At 37.0% G+C, this 20574-nt stretch overlaps 2 protein-coding genes across 2 annotated transcripts in view; both read left to right on the top strand.

Annotated features, from left to right (window-relative positions):
• Positions 1 to 20198, top strand: part of LOC131799973 (uromodulin-like) — a 58270-nt gene extending 38072 nt beyond the window's left edge. The window contains exons 2-7 of the mRNA XM_066166906.1: positions 11996 to 12083; positions 14512 to 14774; positions 15729 to 15843; positions 16495 to 16617; positions 16893 to 17018; positions 17918 to 20198. Coding sequence (XP_066023003.1) covers positions 12011 to 12083; positions 14512 to 14774; positions 15729 to 15843; positions 16495 to 16617; positions 16893 to 17018; positions 17918 to 18288 — 1071 coding nt within the window. The 5' untranslated portion in view covers positions 11996 to 12010 and the 3' untranslated portion in view covers positions 18289 to 20198. The remainder of the gene's footprint in view (positions 1 to 11995; positions 12084 to 14511; positions 14775 to 15728; positions 15844 to 16494; positions 16618 to 16892; positions 17019 to 17917) is intronic.
• On the top strand, positions 645 to 6034 carry LOC131781091 (polycystin-2-like protein 2). The gene is made up of 3 exons (XM_059097744.2): positions 645 to 1007; positions 3607 to 3775; positions 4239 to 6034. The coding sequence occupies exons 1-3, from the start codon at positions 645 to 647 to the stop codon at positions 5912 to 5914; spliced, it is 2208 nt and encodes a 735-aa protein (XP_058953727.2). The 3' UTR covers positions 5915 to 6034.
• Positions 20199 to 20574: the final 376 nt, after the last annotated feature.

The raw sequence follows: 20574 nt of genomic DNA, 5'->3' as shown, positions 1-20574 counted from the left end.
GAGTGCAGATTGGGCATGATAATTTTGGAGATAATCCCTCGTGGTACCTAGAGGAAATTCTGATTCGGGATGTACAATCCAGGCAGTGTTGGAAATTCTTGGCCAGTCAGTGGTTTGCTCTTGAGCGCGGTGACGGGCGCATCGAGCGAATAATCGACAAGACCTCGAATCATCTGGATTTTAGCGATGAAGTTGCAAGACGTTGGCGAAGAGGCCTCGCGGAAGGGCATATTTGGATTTCAGTAGCAGCCAAGCTAAGAAGAAGCCGCTTTACAAGAGCACAGCGGCTTTCTTGCTGCCTCTCAGTGCTTTTGACATCCATGTTTGCTAACGCGATGTTCTATAAGTTAGAAGGCAAATATGAACAGCCTATCCAAGTCGGACCGCTGAAAATGTCGTGGAGACAAGTGGTGACTGGAATTGAAAGCGCGCTTGTTGTGACGCCCATAAACATTGTCATAGTGTTACTGTTTCAGAAAGGGGCTGAAAAGTCTGTGACGAACAATGGCTATTGTCATAAAGGTACCCTGATCAGTGGTATCTCTTGGTGTTTGTTGCTTTTTTCTTGTTTTGTTTCGGCTGCGTTTACAATTTTTTACAGCCTTATTTGGGAAAAGATTGTCAGCGAGCAATGGCTGTCTTCGATGCTTATCTCATTCGCGCAGGACGTAACGATCAAGGAACCAGTAAAGGTGTTCTTCACAGCTTTAACTGTCGCGGCCATTTTAAGGATAAAGGCGAAGAGATCAAAAGTACACGCCTGCGAAAGCCCTCAGCAAGTTAAAGCTGGGTACAATAAGAAAAATATTTGGGCACTGGAATTTTCAGAAGTGGAAAAGATGAGGAGACGACAAGCTAAGAAACAGAACCTGTCACGTTATTTCACAGAATTGGGTTTATACTTGGTCTTCGTTTTCTTACTTCTGGCAGTGTGCTATGGAAACAGAAGTGACCATCGGTACTTGATGACAAAATCAATCCGAGATGGACTACAAAACTTCGGCAAGGTGAGTAAACATTATTTTGTTATGATAAATCCTTTGCTGAAATTCCCGAGTTTGATTCATCTTACGGTGTTTCATTCCTATGGGGGTTCAAAATCGAGTATATGAGGGGAAATTTTACTTTGCCGGCCTCCTCAAGGACTGGTGATTGACTGAGGCATTTTCTGCTCTTGTAATCGACATTTTGAGTAGGAATATCTCTTTATAAACAGAGCAACAGAGATATGTTAGGGTGTAAGACCCGAACTCAGGACTGGAGAGAAATTCCAAGCGATAGTAGTATAATTCCATGAAGAGATTGGATTGGCATTCAATTCTACCATAGCAACTCACACAAACCTTATATTTGAGGGGATGGGTGCAATGGGAATGAGCACTTGGGAATAATAGTCTACAACAGTGTCTACGATAGGCCCATATATACTAACTTGTTTATGTGACTATATATATAGTGTATAATGTCTATTATATATATATATATATATATATATATGTATATATAATCAAAAATTAAAACACAGACTTCTTATATAAATATATATATATATATAAATTTATAGGGGAAGTCTGTGTTTTGATTTTTCCGTTTTACAGTGCTCGATACGTAGAAGTAGAGCGCAATATATATTGAGATACGGAAAAAAAGAGACTATACTTTCATCCCTGCAAGCCTGTTTCGAGATTACTCTCTCATCAGGGGATTGTATTGCTAAGAATATTCGTACCATCGTTTATATACTTTACAAATTTGCATAATAGGCGTGGCGGTAACTTTCAATGCTTTGTTCAATTGTTACGCAGTAACGCTTCGTTTCTGTGGCGGCATGCGGACACGAGTTCATTACCTTTATTGAGTGATGATAATTCAAGTGGGCAGATAATGGGTAATTTTTCTTTGAGGCAGAGGTTGCATCTTTTGCTTGCGCTGTTGAAGGGTGATCTAGATGAAAGGATGCGCCATGAAATAAAATGGTCCATGTTATTTTCCTTAAGGATTCAGATATGTTTGCTGAGTTCGATAGAGTTTCTGTGTTTTGTGTGTCGGAATGATGCGGTACAGTTTTTATATCTAGTCTTGCAGTCGATTTTCTGTAAGTCCGATATATGTTTCAATGGTGCTGTTGTCCTTACGTGTGACGGTTGCTTAGTAGATTTGTGGTGACTGAAGGCAGTTTCCGTTAAGTGGGCATGTTTTCTTCTTTGGGCAGTTGCAAGTTTTGGTCTCTTTTGTGTTGGTGTACCGGTATCCGCATTCGTCGAGTGCTTTTTTTTTGGTGGAGCGGCTTCGCCGAAAGATGCTTTGTCGGATGAAAGGGATGACAGTCTTGTTGATGCCGGCGGGTATGTCCTTTGTGGTGGTTGGTGCGTGGATGCCGCGGTGGACGTATCGTAGTGTGGTGTAAGGCTTTGTGAAGGGTTGGTGGGTGTTTTTGTTCAGGTTGAAAGTGACGTCTAAGAAATTGATGGTCTGTTTGTTGGCTTCGATGGTGATCCGTAGTTCATTGTGATTAAAGATGTGGCATATTTCTTTTTTGACGTTTTCTGTATCTCTCGGTGTGGCGTTTGAAAAGCCACACCGAGAGACACTACGATACGTCCACCGCGAGAGCAACCACCCGCAATTTGTAAACCGTTTGTAAGAGATTTATCGAAAGAACCATTGATTATTACCCCGATGCGAAATATTTTATGATGGAAAACACTGAGGATTTCTTAAACAAAATAGTGTTTCAAAATAATAATAAAAAAAAAAATCCCACGCGTGAGACAAAGAAAGCAAGTGAATCAATTTACACGCTAAACCGCAGAGTTATATTTTTAATTTATAAAAATGATCTTGTTGTGTCACACTGTCGTCTATATGCTTTCTATGCCAAAATGTATAAGTCCAATGTTTGATCGAAAAATTAAAATTCTTATAACCGAGAGAGTGAATTTGAAATAACCTAAGTTTACTTCCCGGCCATCGTCAGAGGCCGATAAAAATCGATTTTACTTCTATTTAACGAAACTGAATTCAAACATTCAGCTTAGCGTTTTTGTAAAAAAAATTCTGAAATCTTGAAAAGCAACCGATTTACTTAGAAAAAACGTATTTCAAACATAAGTGAATAAATCTGGAAGGAGTCATAATCTCGGACTTGGGCGAATCCCCTGAGGGAATTTTTGCGGCAACTGCTCATGATGTAACACCTCGGTGGCGCGACAAGAGAATCGTTTAAGAGAATCGTTCGAGAGAATAATATTCACATCCTCTTCAGAACTCGTTGGTGAGACATTGTGAATATTATTCACCTGTGAAAAATTCAAGTTGCCTTGAAATCGGGGTTGTTTAAAATGCGTCAGAAGTGTTTTTTTTTTTAAATCAAGGTTGAAATCAACCTTGGTTTTAAGGCTAAAAAATTCATGAATTGACTTGAAATCAAGATGTTTTTAAAAATGCACCAGAACCCGCTTTTTCTAACTACTTAAATACGTGTATATCTATCTATCTATCTATCTATCTATCTATCTATCTATCTATATATATATGCATGTATGTCTGTAGGTCTGTATGTATATATATATATATACACAACCCAATAATCTTGTATTAATTCAGGTGAAAAACAACACAATGTACTGGTGGTGGTTACAGCGTGTTTTCATTCCGGGAGTGTTTTCCGGCAGATGGTACAACGGCCAAAAGGAAAACCAAACAATTTACATTGGTAATAAACGCTCTCTTCTCATTGGAATGGCACGAATAAGGCAACTCAGAGTGAGATCGAGTAAGTTTTTTCTACTTTTATTGCTTTTTGCATTCCAGTGAGAAGGCTATTTACCCGCTCAAATTATTGTACCTTTTATAGTTGAGTCTGATAGAGAAGCGATCACTGTCCAACCTTAAGTGTAGAGTTAAACAATAAGTTCACTGAAATTCCTAAAGAACAATATAGAAAATGCACCGGAGACAAATTTCTCGGCTGCTGACCATCGTAACAATTATTTGGAAAAGAGTTTATAATTAGATAGCTGCATTTTTTTTTATGAACGTTAAATTTGGGTTTTAATGGACGGCATTCCTCTGCCCCGTGGGCAAACTTTGAAGGCTTCTTAGGCAACTTTAGTTCTCTATAACAGAAATGTCCATGTCTATTTAAAAGTACGCACTATGAGAAACTGCTGGGTGAAATGAATACCAAAACAAACTTCCAACTTCCTGATCATGATCCTTTGTTTTCCAACTTGCAGCACAATGTAAAGTCCTCAACTATATGGAAACAATGTTCGAAGAATGTTTCAAGGGATACTCGACAGAGAACGAAGAAAAGACCGCCTACAACAAACCAGGCTGGATGCCTTTTGACAATGCTACTAGGAATGACGAGTTATTACAACCTTGCCCGAAGCCATGGCGATATCAAAATGCCGAGGAAACCGACACTACACCCAGGTGGGGACAGTTCTCATTTTATGATGGAGGAGGATTTGTAGCAGACCTCGGCTATGATAGCCATACGGGATTCAGTACAGTAACAAATTTACAAGACAACGGCTGGGTTGACAGGCAAACCAGAGTTGTCCTGGCAGAGTTTTCGACATTCAATCCGTCGGTAAATATTTTAGGTGTTGCCACATACTTCTATGAAGTTGATGTATCTGGACTGAAAGCAGCCTCTGTGCAAACTCGTCTTCTTTCGCTTGATTCTACAAACGCACCTTCGCATCAGTTTTATTTGATTTGCTTGTTTCTGTACACTGTATTCGTTTTTCTGTATTTTGGAAGAGAAATGTTTAGGCTTTATAATCATCGCTCTCGATATTTCAAGTCCGTGTGGAACTGGGTCGAGATCTTCCAAATTGTTTTTTCTCTGTTTGCTGTGGTAATGTACGTTATACGACAAAGTAAAACCCTTTCAACTATGGGTAAACTGCATAAAAACATTTACGCAAATCTAAGTTTCCAAGAAGCTATCACTTGCCAAGAAGTGGAAATTGTCGTACTTGGAATTCTTATTTTCATCGTCACTACCAAGCTCTTGCGAATCATTCGCTTCAACAGCTATGTCGCTCTATTCTCCAAAACATTGAAAATATCTGCACGATCTCTGTCATCCTTTAGTATTGTTTTATTGATTTTCTTTGTGGCATTTTTGCATTTTGGTGTCTTGATGTTTGGCTCTGTATCTGAGCGCTACTCTTCGCTGTTGAAAGGAGTTTATTTCCAGCTCGAGCTAACTCTTGGTCGAGTGAAAGCTAGACCAATCAATGAACTAGCTGAGGCTAGTACCATATACGCCAAAATATTCGCCTTTTTAATCCTCTTCACTCTCACTGTCCTCTGCATGAACTTCTTTATCGGCATGATCAACGATGCTCTTTTGGATGCTAAGAACAATGTGAGCGAAAGTGAGCCGCTGTATGAACTTATTGATGAGAACCGTTGGTTGAGGTCAAAAGAAAGAAAAGAACTTTTCGATGCAATCAGTAATACATTGAAACAGTCGAGAACTTCCAAAACGTCAGCAAAAGTAAAAGAAAAAGAATCAGGAAACGTTGGCCTTTACTCCAAGAACAGTTCCAATCTCAACTTTGATTTAATAAGTCAAGCTATCATAGCTTGGAGGGAGAAAAGATCCAGAGAAACAATATATAAACGGCAATGCAGCACAAGGAGACAATCTTTGTTAGACAAGATAAGCAACATGTTAAAATATCTGAAAGGTGAAAGCAATGTTGACGGCAGCAAACGTAAAGAAAAAAAGAAAGTAAGATTTCAAGAGGACGTCGTCGAGTTTTCTCTCCGTAAATTACGTAGGAGACGGGATGACCTGTTACAACGGTTCGAGAGTATTGTTTCTGGGTTCTCGGAAGAAGATGAAGAATTCAATTATTTATTAAAAACAGCAGAGGCTTATAACTACTAGGCTGAGAGAGAATAAAAAGAAAAAGTGAAAGGAAGTAAAACACTTCATCGAAAATTAAGGTAAAAACAGATAGTAAAGCAAAATCATCTGGTAAACACAAAGAAATAGCAGGAATTCCCCACCGTGTCGTAGCATTGTGGTGACTAGCAAAAAAGGAAAAAAAATCGAGCAATCAATTTTTCGCATTTTTTTAAAGCTGATCTCAGAGGAAGAACTCGTAAACATTTTTTCAGAGCCTATTGATTGTATATAAATATGGCTCGTATTCAACGGCAATAAATATGAACTCTTTCACCATTTAAAACAGATTAACACTAAGGAAGTTGAGTATTGTTATGTTATAATTCTGCCTGTAATATTCTGTAGCAAAAAGATGGAGCGATTTCGATGAATATGTGCGAGCTCTCAAAGATTTTAAAGATTTTAAAAATTATTTGTATTTGAGACTTTCGGAATACTTCCTGTGAATATTATCGATCATTTTATTGCTAAGCAACAAGTAACCTTTATTTATCTTATTCTGATACATTTGATTAGTTTTATTTATTGAAACATAACTATGGAATTGAATGAGTGTTTTCAATAAATTAGACTTATTATTTACCAAGATAATTTCTTTGTTCGGAGAAACTAACACCACCATGCTACTCTGAAATTCGAATGGAAATAAACTTATGTATGTGTATGTGGGATTGGAATTTTGCTGGTCTCGAGCGTATCGACTCCCTCCACTCCCTCTTCACCCCCTCCTCTTTTGCTTGTCAAAATTTACATGAAATTTGGTTTGGCGCAGTTTAAGACGTTATTTTTATTTGGATACGATACAAATTGATCTGAACACGACTAGTCACTTAATCGTTTCGTTTTGACAAATTGTGCAACGGGCTTTTAATCCGAAATCTGTTACTCCTTTTGCTAGTGCTAATTTGCAGACTCTTTTGTTAATATGCTCACACATTGCAAGTAAACAAAAATTGTCCAAGTTTCTACTGCTTATTTGATTAAAAATGAGTAATTGGAATGCTATTGAAGGTTGCTATCCAGGTGTAATATGTTTTTCTAAAGAGCTGAAAGTCCCTTTTTTCATCTAAAGTTACTGCTGGACGGTCAGGCTTTGATTTTAAAGAACATCATCCAGAGAATGACGTTTCTTCAGGCCTCGAGAGCAGAGAGGTTACTTATTTTCTCACCTTTTCGATACACACAGCCCATATTACCCCACTGATTCCAGCCACGAAAGCTAAGGAAGAAGCTATAATGTACACAATTATCCAGTCCAATGACATTATCGAAACATGCGCTTATTTTCCCAAACTGAAGAGCTGAAATTCTTTTAGCACTAAAGGCAAGCTAATTTAATGTTTTCGGTATTCCTTTTCAGTTAAATTGACTTCTAAGGTACAGATTTAAATTGCGATGCAAATTGGGCTGGGAGCGTGCTTTTTGACAAACTGAATATGGCGCGAAATTAAAGAAATCTCCATGATTACGAGGAATACAAATTTTTTGGGGAATCAGGAAGCTATACATGCATTTTGGATTGAAAAGGAAAAGCAAAAGCGGGGAAAGGCAAAACAGTCGCAGTGAGCTAATCTTTTTCCTCTAGACCAGAAGATTGGTGTTCCGATAGTTCTTTTTTTTTTTCTTTGTCTGACGGAGTTTACAAAATAATTAAATATCTAATATACTTTGTTTTTATCAATTGGCAGTGTAACCTTTAAGCGTTATAAATTCCTTTGACCGATACTGTCGTCACCTAGCCTGTTTGTAAGTGCATTTTTTCGGGCAGATAAATGATTTTCTAATCTGCGTTTTATGCCTTCTTTATGCTCTTCATAATTAGCAATGTTTATATGGTAATGAACGACTACGAAGCGTTTTCTTGTTCCTCTGCGTGTGAAAAAGTTCTGTAGAGTAAAACTTCAAGTTTGCTTAGTTTGCGAACTAGCTTATTAACTGCGTTTGGATTTAAGAAGGATTTATATTTCACAAAGTATTAAAAGCAATTCATGTGTTCAAACTGAGCTCCTCTGGACCTTGTGAAACACGTCGTGCTCACTGAATTCCTTGTGAAAATCCTATGGGAAAGAGCCGTGATTTGCCATGAATGTTTCCTTTTTTATTGCAACTTTCGAATGGGACAGAAGAAACTCAGTATACTAGTATACTAATATTATTAGTATACAAACAAAATATCTTCTTGTCTCCATGATCAGTATTAACACTGTTATTATCACCAGTACACAATTTTTTCGTTTATTCATTTATCCTCACAAAATTTTGGAGACCAACCACTCAAGATTCAAATTGAGCAGAAGTTTTATTTGAGCGGTCAGTTTTGGATATCCGATTTATTCGCTTAAAGAAACCTCATCTGTTTCGAATTGTTGCCTCTTAGTCGGTTATACGATTACATCGAGCTAAAAAGGAAACCTTTTTCTTTTCTGTATAGCGCATTTTACATCCTTTTTGTTAGTTTATAGTTTGGTTGCACTCTGATTGGCTTATTTAAAAAAATTTATGAAGGAATTCGCAAAGGTGTACCGCATCCTTAAAAATGTTGTCCGTATGCAACAAGTTATGTTCAGCTGGTTGGTACATCGCAGAGATACTGCATTTTTGAAAATTACTCCATCAGCTCCCTAGGGAAGGTACTAAAAGTCACAAGTAGATGTTAAACTGCTTGCAGCAAATAAAATGCATTAGTACTGGTCTAACTCGAAATCTAATAAACTTTTTCATTGTTTCAAATGTTGGAGTACCAGTGCGTGGCTTATTGGTTTAGAGAATAAAGCTGGGGTTTGGACTTGGGAGAGTGGAGAAAACTGAATGTTTCGAAATTATAACGACGATTTCTCTGATATATCCAAGAATGGAGGCCTCTCTAATGGTATCTCTGGGTTTGATAAAAATGCCTACATTTGTAAGATGCCCGGAGGTAAGATCAGCGCGCATTAGTAGTTGAACACAGTGCCCATGAAAATTTCCGGGACATACATTTCCAAAAAAATTACTAGTTTATAACAAATGAATTACAAATGATCACTAGTTTATAACAATAATCAGTCATTGACTTCCCAGTGGCAGATACATCAATCGGATTGGAATTCTAAACGTGATTTGAAAAGTTATCCTTCTGCATCGACGCAAGCCAAAGTCGATTGTTGTTTGAAGTGCCTGCAGCTGGAAGAAAGCAATCAAAATTGTACATTTCACAACTTTTGTCGAGCGCGCTGCGATTGGGATAATCTAGCCAACGGAAACTTCCCCCTCCCACAAGTTACAAGGGGTGCTCACCGAAGTAAGTAAGGTATGCGTCTTTTTTTATAACATAACATATCAAAGTATTTTTAACAAACAGGCATACCTTTCGATCAAAACTTAGGGAAAAGGAGGATTGAGGTTTATACTCATATTTTTTTTCTTCTTTCGTGGCAAATCAAATAATTAAATAAACCAGTAACCCAGATTTTTGATTCATACAAAATGAAACCTGACAGTCACGTGTGTGCTAGAACTTAATATCGCTTGGAGAAAATTAATTCAAACTCTGTGTTAAGAAGGTTAAGACTGTTTAGACAAATTTAGAGGCTTATTCAGTAATTCACCAAATTCGGTAAGTGCAATAACAATCCTTTACTTGAATTAAATGTACCTGCTCGCAAGCTCATGTTCAGAAAGATTCCACAAACGTCAATGGGTAAATAAATGGGTGGTCAAGTCATTTCGTGAAGTTTTTTTACAGCCGGAATAGGAACAGTGCTTCAATCAAATAATAGGTTTCCAAGAACTTTGTGGAAATAGAATTTAGAGACTCCCTTTTTGCATTTCCTATCCCATTTTTTTTTTATTCGAATGTTGTTGAAATTGTAAACTACGTTGAGATTTTTAACTCGCTGTGATACGAAAGTGATGGCGACTGTACTGGCGACAAACTTGTCAGAGTTGTTGTTCATGTCTGATGGAAGTACCTCACACGGCAGTTTACCAATGATGTCATGAAATGCAGCTAGGTTAAGGGAGAGGCATAAAGGTATGCTGACACAAGCAAGTCCACACTCAACGCCATCGGGAACATAACTTGAACCAATTCCAGAGACGTTTAGGTAAGAAAATTTGTGAGCTTTAAACTTGGCATAGGCCAGTCCTCTATCGGCAACGCGCCTGAGAGTTTTTGCACGCGCATCGATGACTTTTGTTTATTGAATTTAAAGAGAATTTTAAAATAACTAAATACAGTTAAAAAAATACTTGCTGAAGAATTCTCGTATATTTACATAGCGTTTGAGGCATCTGTTACAGATGTTGCTATCGTAAGTACATAAAAGTAGTTCCTCTGTGGCTGTTGAAGAAAACGCTCCATATACCATGTTATGGGTGGAGTTCACATACGCATACGTCAGGATTGCGTGAGCAGGGCCGATGGATCATATGATATCAGTATCAATCCAATAAGCAGAGCATTGATGTTCTATAAGAGGAACACCGAATGTTCTTCTCGGCATAATTTGAATTCAGAAACTGTTATATATTTCTAAAACTAGTTCAAAAACCGTCTAAAGAGGGCACGTATTTAGTTAACAGGTGAAACGGAAGCTGTAATTTGATCAGTTTGTTAATATCTTTTCCGTGCTTTCAAGAGGCCTAAATCTGTTCGATTTGTTCAAAGCTTTCGAGTCATTCGAAGTTTCCAGACATCTGCTCGTCGCACTCTCTCATAACCCTTGCTAATGTTGTCCAAGGGCAAAGCTTGGACCTCTTATATTTAAACTGACAGCTCAAAGCTAAAAAGGAAAAAAGGATTACGTGCACTTAGCTTCGAATCCTCACTGATTTGGTCACGTGCATCGAATTGCGGTTTACAACGAAACTTTCCGCCAAAAAATTAAGAATGAATAAAGAAAGTTTTTTTTTTCCATCTTTCCTCACTATTTTTAAAATATTATTTTCACTTCACCCATGATTAATTTCCTGCGGCTAAAATGTTTGTTCAATATACTTCACTGGCATTATAGAACCGGCGAGTTGCTGTCATTAATTATTAAAAGGCTACATTGGCATATATTGTAGAGTTTATCTGTCATTTCAGGCAAATGATGCTTTGAAATATTTCTGATGTGTTTCTATAATTTATTTTTCAAAATGATGGTACTGCTAGAATATTTATTGCGCAAAAGGTGTACGAATTTAGTCTTTGCTTCTTAGACAGAAGTGTCTATGATGACATTCTGAAAATAACACTAAAATTAATTAAAAATGATGTCGATATTCTGCTGGAAGCAAATGAAGTGTTTTCATGTCGGTCAATGTTTGGGCCAAGAAAAACACAGCATTTTCATGAAAGAGACTGGAGCACTTTCATTGATTGTTTTGATAGAAAAATGAAAAGAAAAATGAAAAACGAATATTCGTAAGCCACTACGCGTCAGACTCCTCACAAAATTCATTTTTTTTCGAATATGCTTTCCTGTTTTTTTTTTTCATCATCCCTTTTGAACACAGCTTAGTTAAATTTCCGACCGTTGATTCTTTCTTTTTTCTTCAACACAATGAAATGTCTCTCTGACAACACGATAAAAATAGTTTTTCTTAGCAGCTTTATTTTTGCCTCTGTCTTGAATAAACGGCGAAATGTTTACGCGGGGTATCACCATCTGAGAAGAAATTTGCAAATAAAGCTAAGGAAATTTCTGTGCATGTCAAATTTCCCACGTTGACTCGTTGCTAGCATCTAAAACGAAACTATAAGAAATTTGCTATTTCATTCCTTGGGAAATTTCCTAGAAGCTTCATGCAAAGAAACGGGCTCATAAAATAGCTAACTAAAGAATGAAATTCATTTAAAATGCAAAACAAAACGGTAGCGTTGAAAGAATATCTCCATAAGGTGTCTGACGTCTACCATAACAATTACTTAATGCAATGCCTAAAGTTAATTTACGTAGATGTAAATAGATCTCAGATTTATCAACGTCAGTTGTCTCCGTGATATATCACACTGAGTCTTCAGTAGCTCCAGGCGAGAAGCTACTCGCATGCGAATAACATAGTGCACGATTTTACATGTTGGTAATTTTGCAGGAGTAGTTTGGAAAGATGCCTCGCATCTTGTCTCTTGGTATCTTCACTGTGCTGTACTCTCTGATGTGTGTTGTGAAATGTAGAGAAGGTGGGTAGATATTCTAATTATTTATTATAAGGGAAAGTTTTTAAAACTGTTAATTTATAATGCGTTTGAAGCGGGTATAAGCGAAAATAATTCATTGCGAATGTTCTATTGTGACTATTTCAAGAATTTCAAAGTTTTTAAAAATGTTCTACCTTCTTATAGGAGAGTAAAATGTTTATAAAGCTCTTATGTGGAGATATGAATCTTTAAAGACAGGTTGGATCTACCTCACGCAAGCTGTTTTAAGCAGGCGGTTGGGATGAAAGGATCATGAAGTTTACGCTATAAATTCGGCACAAATTCATGTTGCACTAGCTAGTATGCTTTGACGCTGCAGAAAAAACTCCCTGCGTGCCGGTACTGTCATGAGTATGACTATGAAATTTAGTGAGCTAAAGTGAAGCTTAATCATCCATTTTCCTAGCGGCATATTTACACAACGAAATAAATAAGTAGAAAATTTCAAAAAACCTCCCCCGAACATCTAATTAGTCCTTTAACTGTCGTTTTGAAAATGATTATCGATTGGCATCAAAAGCAAATATATAGAATCGTAAAAACGGTCGAAATGTCGACACAACCTTTTTATCGCGTGAACTTCCGTCGAATACACATAAATCTAAATTTAGAGATAGCTCCTTCTGGAAGAAATTTACACGTTTTATGGCTTCAAATCCACGTGTAAGGAATTAGTTTCGATTAAACAACATAATGTCCTCCAGTTATTTAGAAACTGGAATTTTTAAGGAACACAATCATCTCGAAAGAAATAACTGAATTTGGTTTTGTCTCGTCTTTTTTTCATCATTATCTGTATTCTGCACTGACATAATGAACTTGGAAAAACACTGGGACTTTCATGAAAGCTGCGCACAAAATGTTTCTCCAATCTACATCCTAGATCTTAGATCCTAAATTGTTTGTCTCGATACTAACTTTTCGTGTTTTGAAATGTCAATTCTTTAATAAAATTTGCATCTTTCCTCTTTGACAGGTTCAGAACTGAAAAATCACCTATCAATTATTTACCAAAAAGTACACTTATGCCTTAATTAAAATCAGCCCCATGCCAAAAGTTTGGTGACTTCTGCGAAGCGGTTGAAAACATGAGCCATAACTCATTAGATACAAAAGGCGATGCTTTAAGGACATACGTGAAAATTCTAAAATGGAACAAATCTTTTTCAAGCCAATGTCTGTTGCAATCCTGGTTGTTTAAGTCTCTGAAAATAAAAACAAGAACAAAAACACCTTAAAATAACAAAACTATAAATTTCTCCCCCTAAACATATCAATAAAATCTTTCAATGTGATAAATTTCGACATTCATTTGAAAAGAAGACAATACAGAAAAATCATAAACGAAACTTTAAGCCTCTCCTGGGAAACCATACAGGTTACCCATGCAGTCACTTCCAAAACAACACACTGCATAGTGGTACATACAACACAATCTAAAGAAGTGCCCTAGAAAGCTCGACTATCTTATATTCCAGATCCTCCTTATAAAAAAGAAAAGACCACACTTTAACCTTACAGAACATTACTCTATATCGTAGTATTCAGTCATGGCTTGTAGTTTTGATTGATTCTAGGTTAACTTTACCATTTCATGTAAGACCATAAAGTCTAGGGAGGGCCATCCACCCGCGTTAAGTTTAGGGAACGACACGATTTCGAGTGCACTTTAGTGTAAATAAGCACGAGTATACTTTTCAAAGACAACAAAATTGCACGAGCCCGTAGGGCAAGTGCAATTTGTAGTCTGAAAAATTTACAAGCACTTATTACACCAAATTGCAGGGGGAATTATGTTATTACTTGCTACAATGTACATGAAAAAACATCGCAGGAGGTCAAGAAAGACGAAATTTTGAAGCGTGAGTGCGCTATTTGTAATTTGCACTCGTGTTACAACTTTGGACCCGCGTTATAACTTTGCACTCGTGTTTCATGAGAATGCACTCGTTTTCAGCCATCGGAAGCGCGTAATTTTTTCATAATCATCTTTGATAGAGTTATTTATTTATAACACTTACCAAGACCTCATTCGGGTGAAATTATTTGTATGAATACTAAGCGCACTTTCAAGCTTTGTTCTCATAAAAGAAATCATTTATGTAACTTAAAATTTTTGTACATATTTACATATAGTACATCAAGTGTGCCAATCCCTTTCAATTTTGACAATGAAAACAGGATGTAATCGAAACGTCATGTTATGCTTTTTTCGTTGATTTAAATTCATACACTCTTTGTATTAAATTGATTGCAGTTTCCTTTGCCAATTTCTCTACCTCCATCCCTTCCCTACTTTTCACCTTTACCTCTAAATCCGGTGTCCTTGTCAAATAGAGCATTCCCTTGTAACCAGTGGTATCATGTTCTTCCTATCGGAAAATATATTATTCATCATACTTCTCTATAGGCCAATGTCGTCAACTGGAGTTCAGAGCTGCCATTGCATTTCGAGGAAAACGGCTGCTTAACCATAAGATAAAAGAAGTTGACAACGTCGCAAAGGACTTCTGTGGAGCATTGTGTTTCATAGAACCCAACTGTATCAGCTATAATATACTAGTATCCAATGATTCTCCCTCGATCACCAAATGCGAGATGAATAACGCTACACATTTTGAACACCCGAGTGATCTGATGTCATTTCCAAACAGCATCTATCGTGGATCCAAGGTGTGTTTATAGCTGCAATGATTAAGATAACCGCAGAGGTCTTCTTTTGGCCTATCCGTATGTCTTTAACACAATTAAAATTTGTACTGGTTTATTCACATCTTTTTAATTTTGAGTGTAAATGTATAAAAACCGTATATGTCAACTGCGGTTAAAGAAATAAATTTGAAAGCGATCTTCGCATTAATGAACACTACTCAAGCAGTAGTGAAAATAAGGCCTGAAAAAAATTCAGGCTTGTACGGGATTTGAACCCATGACCTATGCGATACTTCGCTAACAAGCCAACTGGGAGCTGGTCCACAGTTCATAGAAACGATTTTCATAAATTTACAGTTATTTAATCTTCCCCTCACGGGTTTATTTGGAACAAACATAATGACCAGCTCCCAGTTGGCATACACGACAGTTAGGTTAAGTGCTTTCAACTATCGTTGTTTGAAATTAACGCGATTGGTACAGAGACGTAGCTTACAAAATAACTCTTATGGTTACCGCACCGAATGTCAAAGATAAGTTTATAAGCATGACTCGATTTCAACCTTGATTGATTCGATTGCCCTTTGAATATGGAGAGTATGGTACTAGTAAACACAGTTTAAGCACCAGATGAAAAAAAAAAAAAAAAAAAGTCTTGAGCTGCCGTAATGTTAATTCTTAATCTACGAATTTATTTCAATTATTTGCTTTTCCTTCATTAGCTTTTAATTACATGTGACCGATTTATTCACAAAGCAAGTACTTGTATATTTAATTTATTTTATTGTAAAAAAACCTTTACTGTTAAAGTTTCCTGGAAGTATTGCCAACACTTGATTATCATTTTAAACTCTCGTTGCCTCATTTATCTGTCCTCAGAATAGCTATGTTCATTTACCTCCTTACCCTCCCCTCCCCGCCTTGTAAGTTGCGTAGACATAGCCTTAACTTGTCCTTTTTTGCTTCTTTGTAAAGAACGCTTGCATAAAGAAGCCATGCCCGAGTAATGCGATCTGCCAGGCTGGTTTTTCCAGTGAGGGGTATAGATGTGTCTGCGTACCAGGTTACACGGGTGAAGATTGCGTAGAAGGTGAGGCAGATATCTAAGTGTTAGCAATCACTTAACGATTAGGAAAGTCGGTGATCGTTTGTTTTATTTTAAGTCTTTAGTACTCTCCTAGTGCATTTATTTTTCTCGACGAGGATAAAGAAGGACCAGCAGTAAACTGTAAGGAAAAACCCGAGGAAACATCAGGGGAAGGGGAGGGGGGAATGTTGGCTACAGAACAAAAACATTTATCGAGAGGGGAATATCCTCATTGCCGCTTTCCGCAATGGAGACCTCGATGAACCCCAGCTGCAACGCAATCCAACCAGTAACTCGACGCGTTTACTGTTTCTGACGGTGCGACATCTTCCTTTGAGTTCAAAGTAAAACGTGATTAAATTGCTGCGGAGGCTTCCTCGCTAGGAGGACGTGAAAGTTAGTTATTTCACGTTTTTTCTCTCTTGTATGGGACAGCTAGGAAAAGTATAAGTTTTATAACGCACGTGCTACGTTATTTTTTTGCTCATTAGCTCTTTTGTTGCGCTACGTCTACGATCTACGTTCTGAAAATCCCTGGTAAAAATAAAAAATAGCGGACCCTCACTCATTGTAAGATATGAATTATTAGTTGTCTGTGCATGGTAGAAAATCGAAACCTTGGTAATTGAATTATTTTAAATTTTTTTCTCTAAGACGTTGATGAGTGCAGTCTGGGAGAACACAAATGTGATTCAAATGCTGAATGTAGAAATAACGTTGGATCCTACAGCTGCAAATGTAAAGAGGGATTTTCAGGAGATGGCCAAACGTGCTCAGGTGGGCGTTGACTATTATCCATCAGCAATTCTACACAAAAGCCGCACCGCATTCCTGTCGTAACACAAAAAGGTCTATATATGAGTCCTTTTCTTGAACTCAGCATGCTTGTTCATGTGCCATTTATTTCATAGTTTGAATGACAGGTAGAGCTTAAATTACAAACAGCGACGAAATTAGCCATTTGAAAATAAAAAATGTTTAGAAGCTCATGTAACATTTTAGCGTTATCCATTCTACTAGGCCTCTCATCAATGTCTTGCTGCTATTTTCAGATATCGACGAGTGTGCTTTGGTTAATAATAATTGTACCAAGGGTGGCGCCAATTGCACAAACACTCTGGGGTCATTCAATTGCACCTGCCAAACTAAATATTTCTGGAATGGAATTGAATGTGAAGGTTTGTTTTCTATACCTCTGTTTGATAAAATTTTTAAACCAATTAGAAATAGCCGTCTTTCTGGCTGTCTGTCTGGTTGTCTGAGCCTTCATTTTTTCGTCTTTTTGTGTGTCCATGTGTTCGTTATTCTGCATTTCTTTTTAAAGGTTGGAATAGGCCACTTCCTAGTTCTCGGACATCAGTGATCTGGTGCCGAAATTACGGCGTGAGAACGAGGCTAAGAGCGAAGTCCCCTCATCGGTATACAGAATAAAGAGCCGTGCTAATGAGCGAAAATTTCCCGAAACTGGGTGTTAGAGAGTGGAAAATTGCTTGTAGGAGAGAAGCATTTAGCTAAGTGCTGGCGGCAAAGTTAGAAAAAAAAAGCCGAGCTGTTCAATTTAAGCAAGAAAACAGATAAAAAACAACCCGCTTCTTCCGAACACTTTGCAATAAACGAGAAACACTTTCAAATGCACAACTTACTTCCACTCTTGATAATTTTTCAAGCGAACTTTATTTGACATGACAGATGATTTCCCCGTTTCGCCCTCTTTTAAACGCCCTAATCTACATACGGGTTATTGCCAAAATTAATTTTCGATTCTAGTGTGCCTTTAATACAAGGGTGGCAGGATTCTAGCTCGTTGTAAAAAATAATTTAGCGGACTGGCACTCGCCCTTTAGCGAATCTATTCATTGAAGAAAGAAGATAATTGGAAAGTCAATGCCGAGCTGGTTCAAAATTTTCCGTATGTTTTTACACAACATCGTCGCTGTAATGTGTCAAGTGCCTGCTTATATTAAAAAAGGATGGTAATAATGCATGAATAATCCTGACAATGAATGATGATGCAATCAAGGTCAAATTTAAACCATGTGATTATCATTCCCTTTTTGAATTGCAATTAACTTTCCAGCCGACGGTTGTTATAACTACTCAATTCTGAACGACGGTAACAGAAAGAGCAGTTACAGTACACCCCAGGGAAGTGAACAGTGTGACAGAAAGCTATCTGAGGGATGGTATCGTTTTGAGGGAGATGCTGGAACAAATATGCCAACAGAGCGTGTGCCAGCATACAGATGTGGTACCGACTGGTCAGGTTGGTTGGAAGGTGCTCATCCTACATTGGAGGATGGTGAAGTAAATAGAGAGGTCTGCTTTAGTGATCGTAACACAGGTTGCAAGGGCAAGATAAATATTTTAGTGAAAAACTGTGGATCCTTCTATATCTACTATCTCCATGAAACACCAAGATGTTATTGGCGCTACTGTGGGAATAATTAATGAGGGGCTAAAAAGTTGAAAAAAAAATTGAATGTTAAGGATTTATGAATTCCTTTGTAATTCCGAATGAATGTTTTTCTCTTATTTACCGCTCTTCAAGTTGAGATGGACTAAAAGTCATTGTATTTTTTATCATTTCTTACATGTTATTTTCTCGTTTGCAAGTCTCTCCCATAGTCAAATTTCTCTTCGAAGTTTCGCCTAGACTGCTCTTCATTGTGCATGGTTATCAATCTAGTCATATGCAGGCATTTAAAATATACTTTTCCTAATTTGTGTCGAAAAGACATGATGGACATTATCGAATGTAATCGATCGCGGAAGAAGACGAGAAGACCTCGACATTTTACTTTACTTTCAAAAATCGGAGACCAGAAAGTGTTGCAATGAGATTGCCTAGGTGACTAATTGGTGTTGGCCAGCATTTGAGCGGAAAAGATTATAATTGTTTTTGGTGTAAGGGCGCATAATCTCAGCATAATAATATCCTTACAACAATTATTTACTGATGGTGCGTCTTAATGTCGAGATAATTCTGTGCTGTTTAAAAAGTTACAGAAAGTAAATCTTCTCTTTGAATAATGGTTCGATAACTGCTCGTTCCATTTCTTTATTTTCGAGCTTGTATCGGACCCTAACTGTTTACATATACAGCGGCAAAAACACTGCAGACGAAGTTCTGTAATACAAAAACCTTATTGACAAAGCAAAGTGTCCGTATAAGGGATATGTTCGTTTCATTAAGTTCAATACGGTGTAACTCTCAAGATTGAAGTGTCCATAGCATAGGAACATGAGCAGGCACACGAGTGCTTCTTTTCTCCGAGTATATAGAGACCATAATTGTCTGACGCTCAGGGTGCGTTGTCCTTATTGTCCTCTATATCAGTAAGGTTCCTTATTAATGAAGAGAATATAGCAGAATTTGATCTAGATATAGAAGATTGTCCGCCGTTCTTATTGGCGAGGTGTCGGTATTGCAGAGGTGTTCGTAAGGAAAACGTTCAACTGTAACATAAGTGGTTTTGTATTTCCCAAAAATTTAACTTTTTCTAAATATATTAATAACATAAAAAAATCTAGGTCCCCACGTGTTAGGTTAGTCAGTTTTCAATTTGTATATTATTTCCTCTTTTATCCTGATCCCTCGCCCTAAGTTCAACGTTTCAACCAATTTTTCAGAGGATTGCTAAAGTGACTGAAAAAATCGTGGCGGAGAAACCTAAAATTAAATTATTTCTATGTAGACAAGGAAAGAAAAATGTGAAAGATTCGTTGTCATAATTGGATTCTTTACATTGTATGATAGGGTAGCATATCTATTGTGTATATCAGTTTTCCGTCAACGGTTGTAGTAGTTGATGCATAATTATGAGACGCACTGGAATTTCAGCAAAGCTTGGGCTTGCATACTCATTTCGAATCAAAATAAATTACAAAGATTCGTTTTCAGCTATGTTTAAAATAAAATTAAAAAGTGCATTAAATCCATGGCTCAAATTGTTTCTACCGACTTTATCAGGGCCAAGAATTAAACACATACTTTTAACTTTAAAGGCCCTCTGTTTACATAAGTTCAGGCAGTATATTTTCTGCAATTACTGGATAGAAAAAATCAGAATTTAAAGATAAAAAAATGCATTAACTCCAGTTGTTAACGACAGAATTGAGATGATGGTTTTAAAACTATTATGAACAAATAAATTTTCTGGAAATATATGAAAAGTTCAAGGACTAAATGAATAAGTACAAAAATAAGGTGATTTTCGTCTTTTTATATTTATAAGTTAATTCAATTAACACATGGAATTCTGATTAAAATTTTACACTCTCTAAGTACCCTAAATCTAGCAGTCATCGAAATCGTTTTTTCCGTTTGAACTTGTCTAGTCAAGTGTGGTATGTCTGAAAAAAATGGAACTATTCTTAAACCCTTCACATCATTGGATCAGCATGCATATTCTCTATACTGATCTCTACACATTTGCAATGGTATTTATGTGGAGAATTTGTCCACCAATTCAGAGCTTTTCTGGTGGCGGATCATTTCCCTGATTTCATGACCTTTATGAGTGATCATTTTCTTAATTCTCATGACTTTCACGTTTGATTCAAAGTGTAATTGTAAGGAGAAGTAAGATGTCAATCACTCTTAGGGATTAAAACGTTAAGAGAAACCGATTCAGAGTAAAATCAAATGCGGTAGATGATTCATCGCAGCAACAGTGCTGCAAAAGTTTGCGAGTCTTCCTTAGTTCTTTTAAAAATAATGGTAAATAAGATGTA

This window comes from Pocillopora verrucosa, chromosome 5 (assembly GCF_036669915.1).
Source record: "Pocillopora verrucosa isolate sample1 chromosome 5, ASM3666991v2, whole genome shotgun sequence".
NCBI classification, from domain to species: domain Eukaryota; kingdom Metazoa; phylum Cnidaria; class Anthozoa; order Scleractinia; family Pocilloporidae; genus Pocillopora; species Pocillopora verrucosa.
This window is presented reverse-complemented; position numbering and strand designations above follow the sequence as displayed.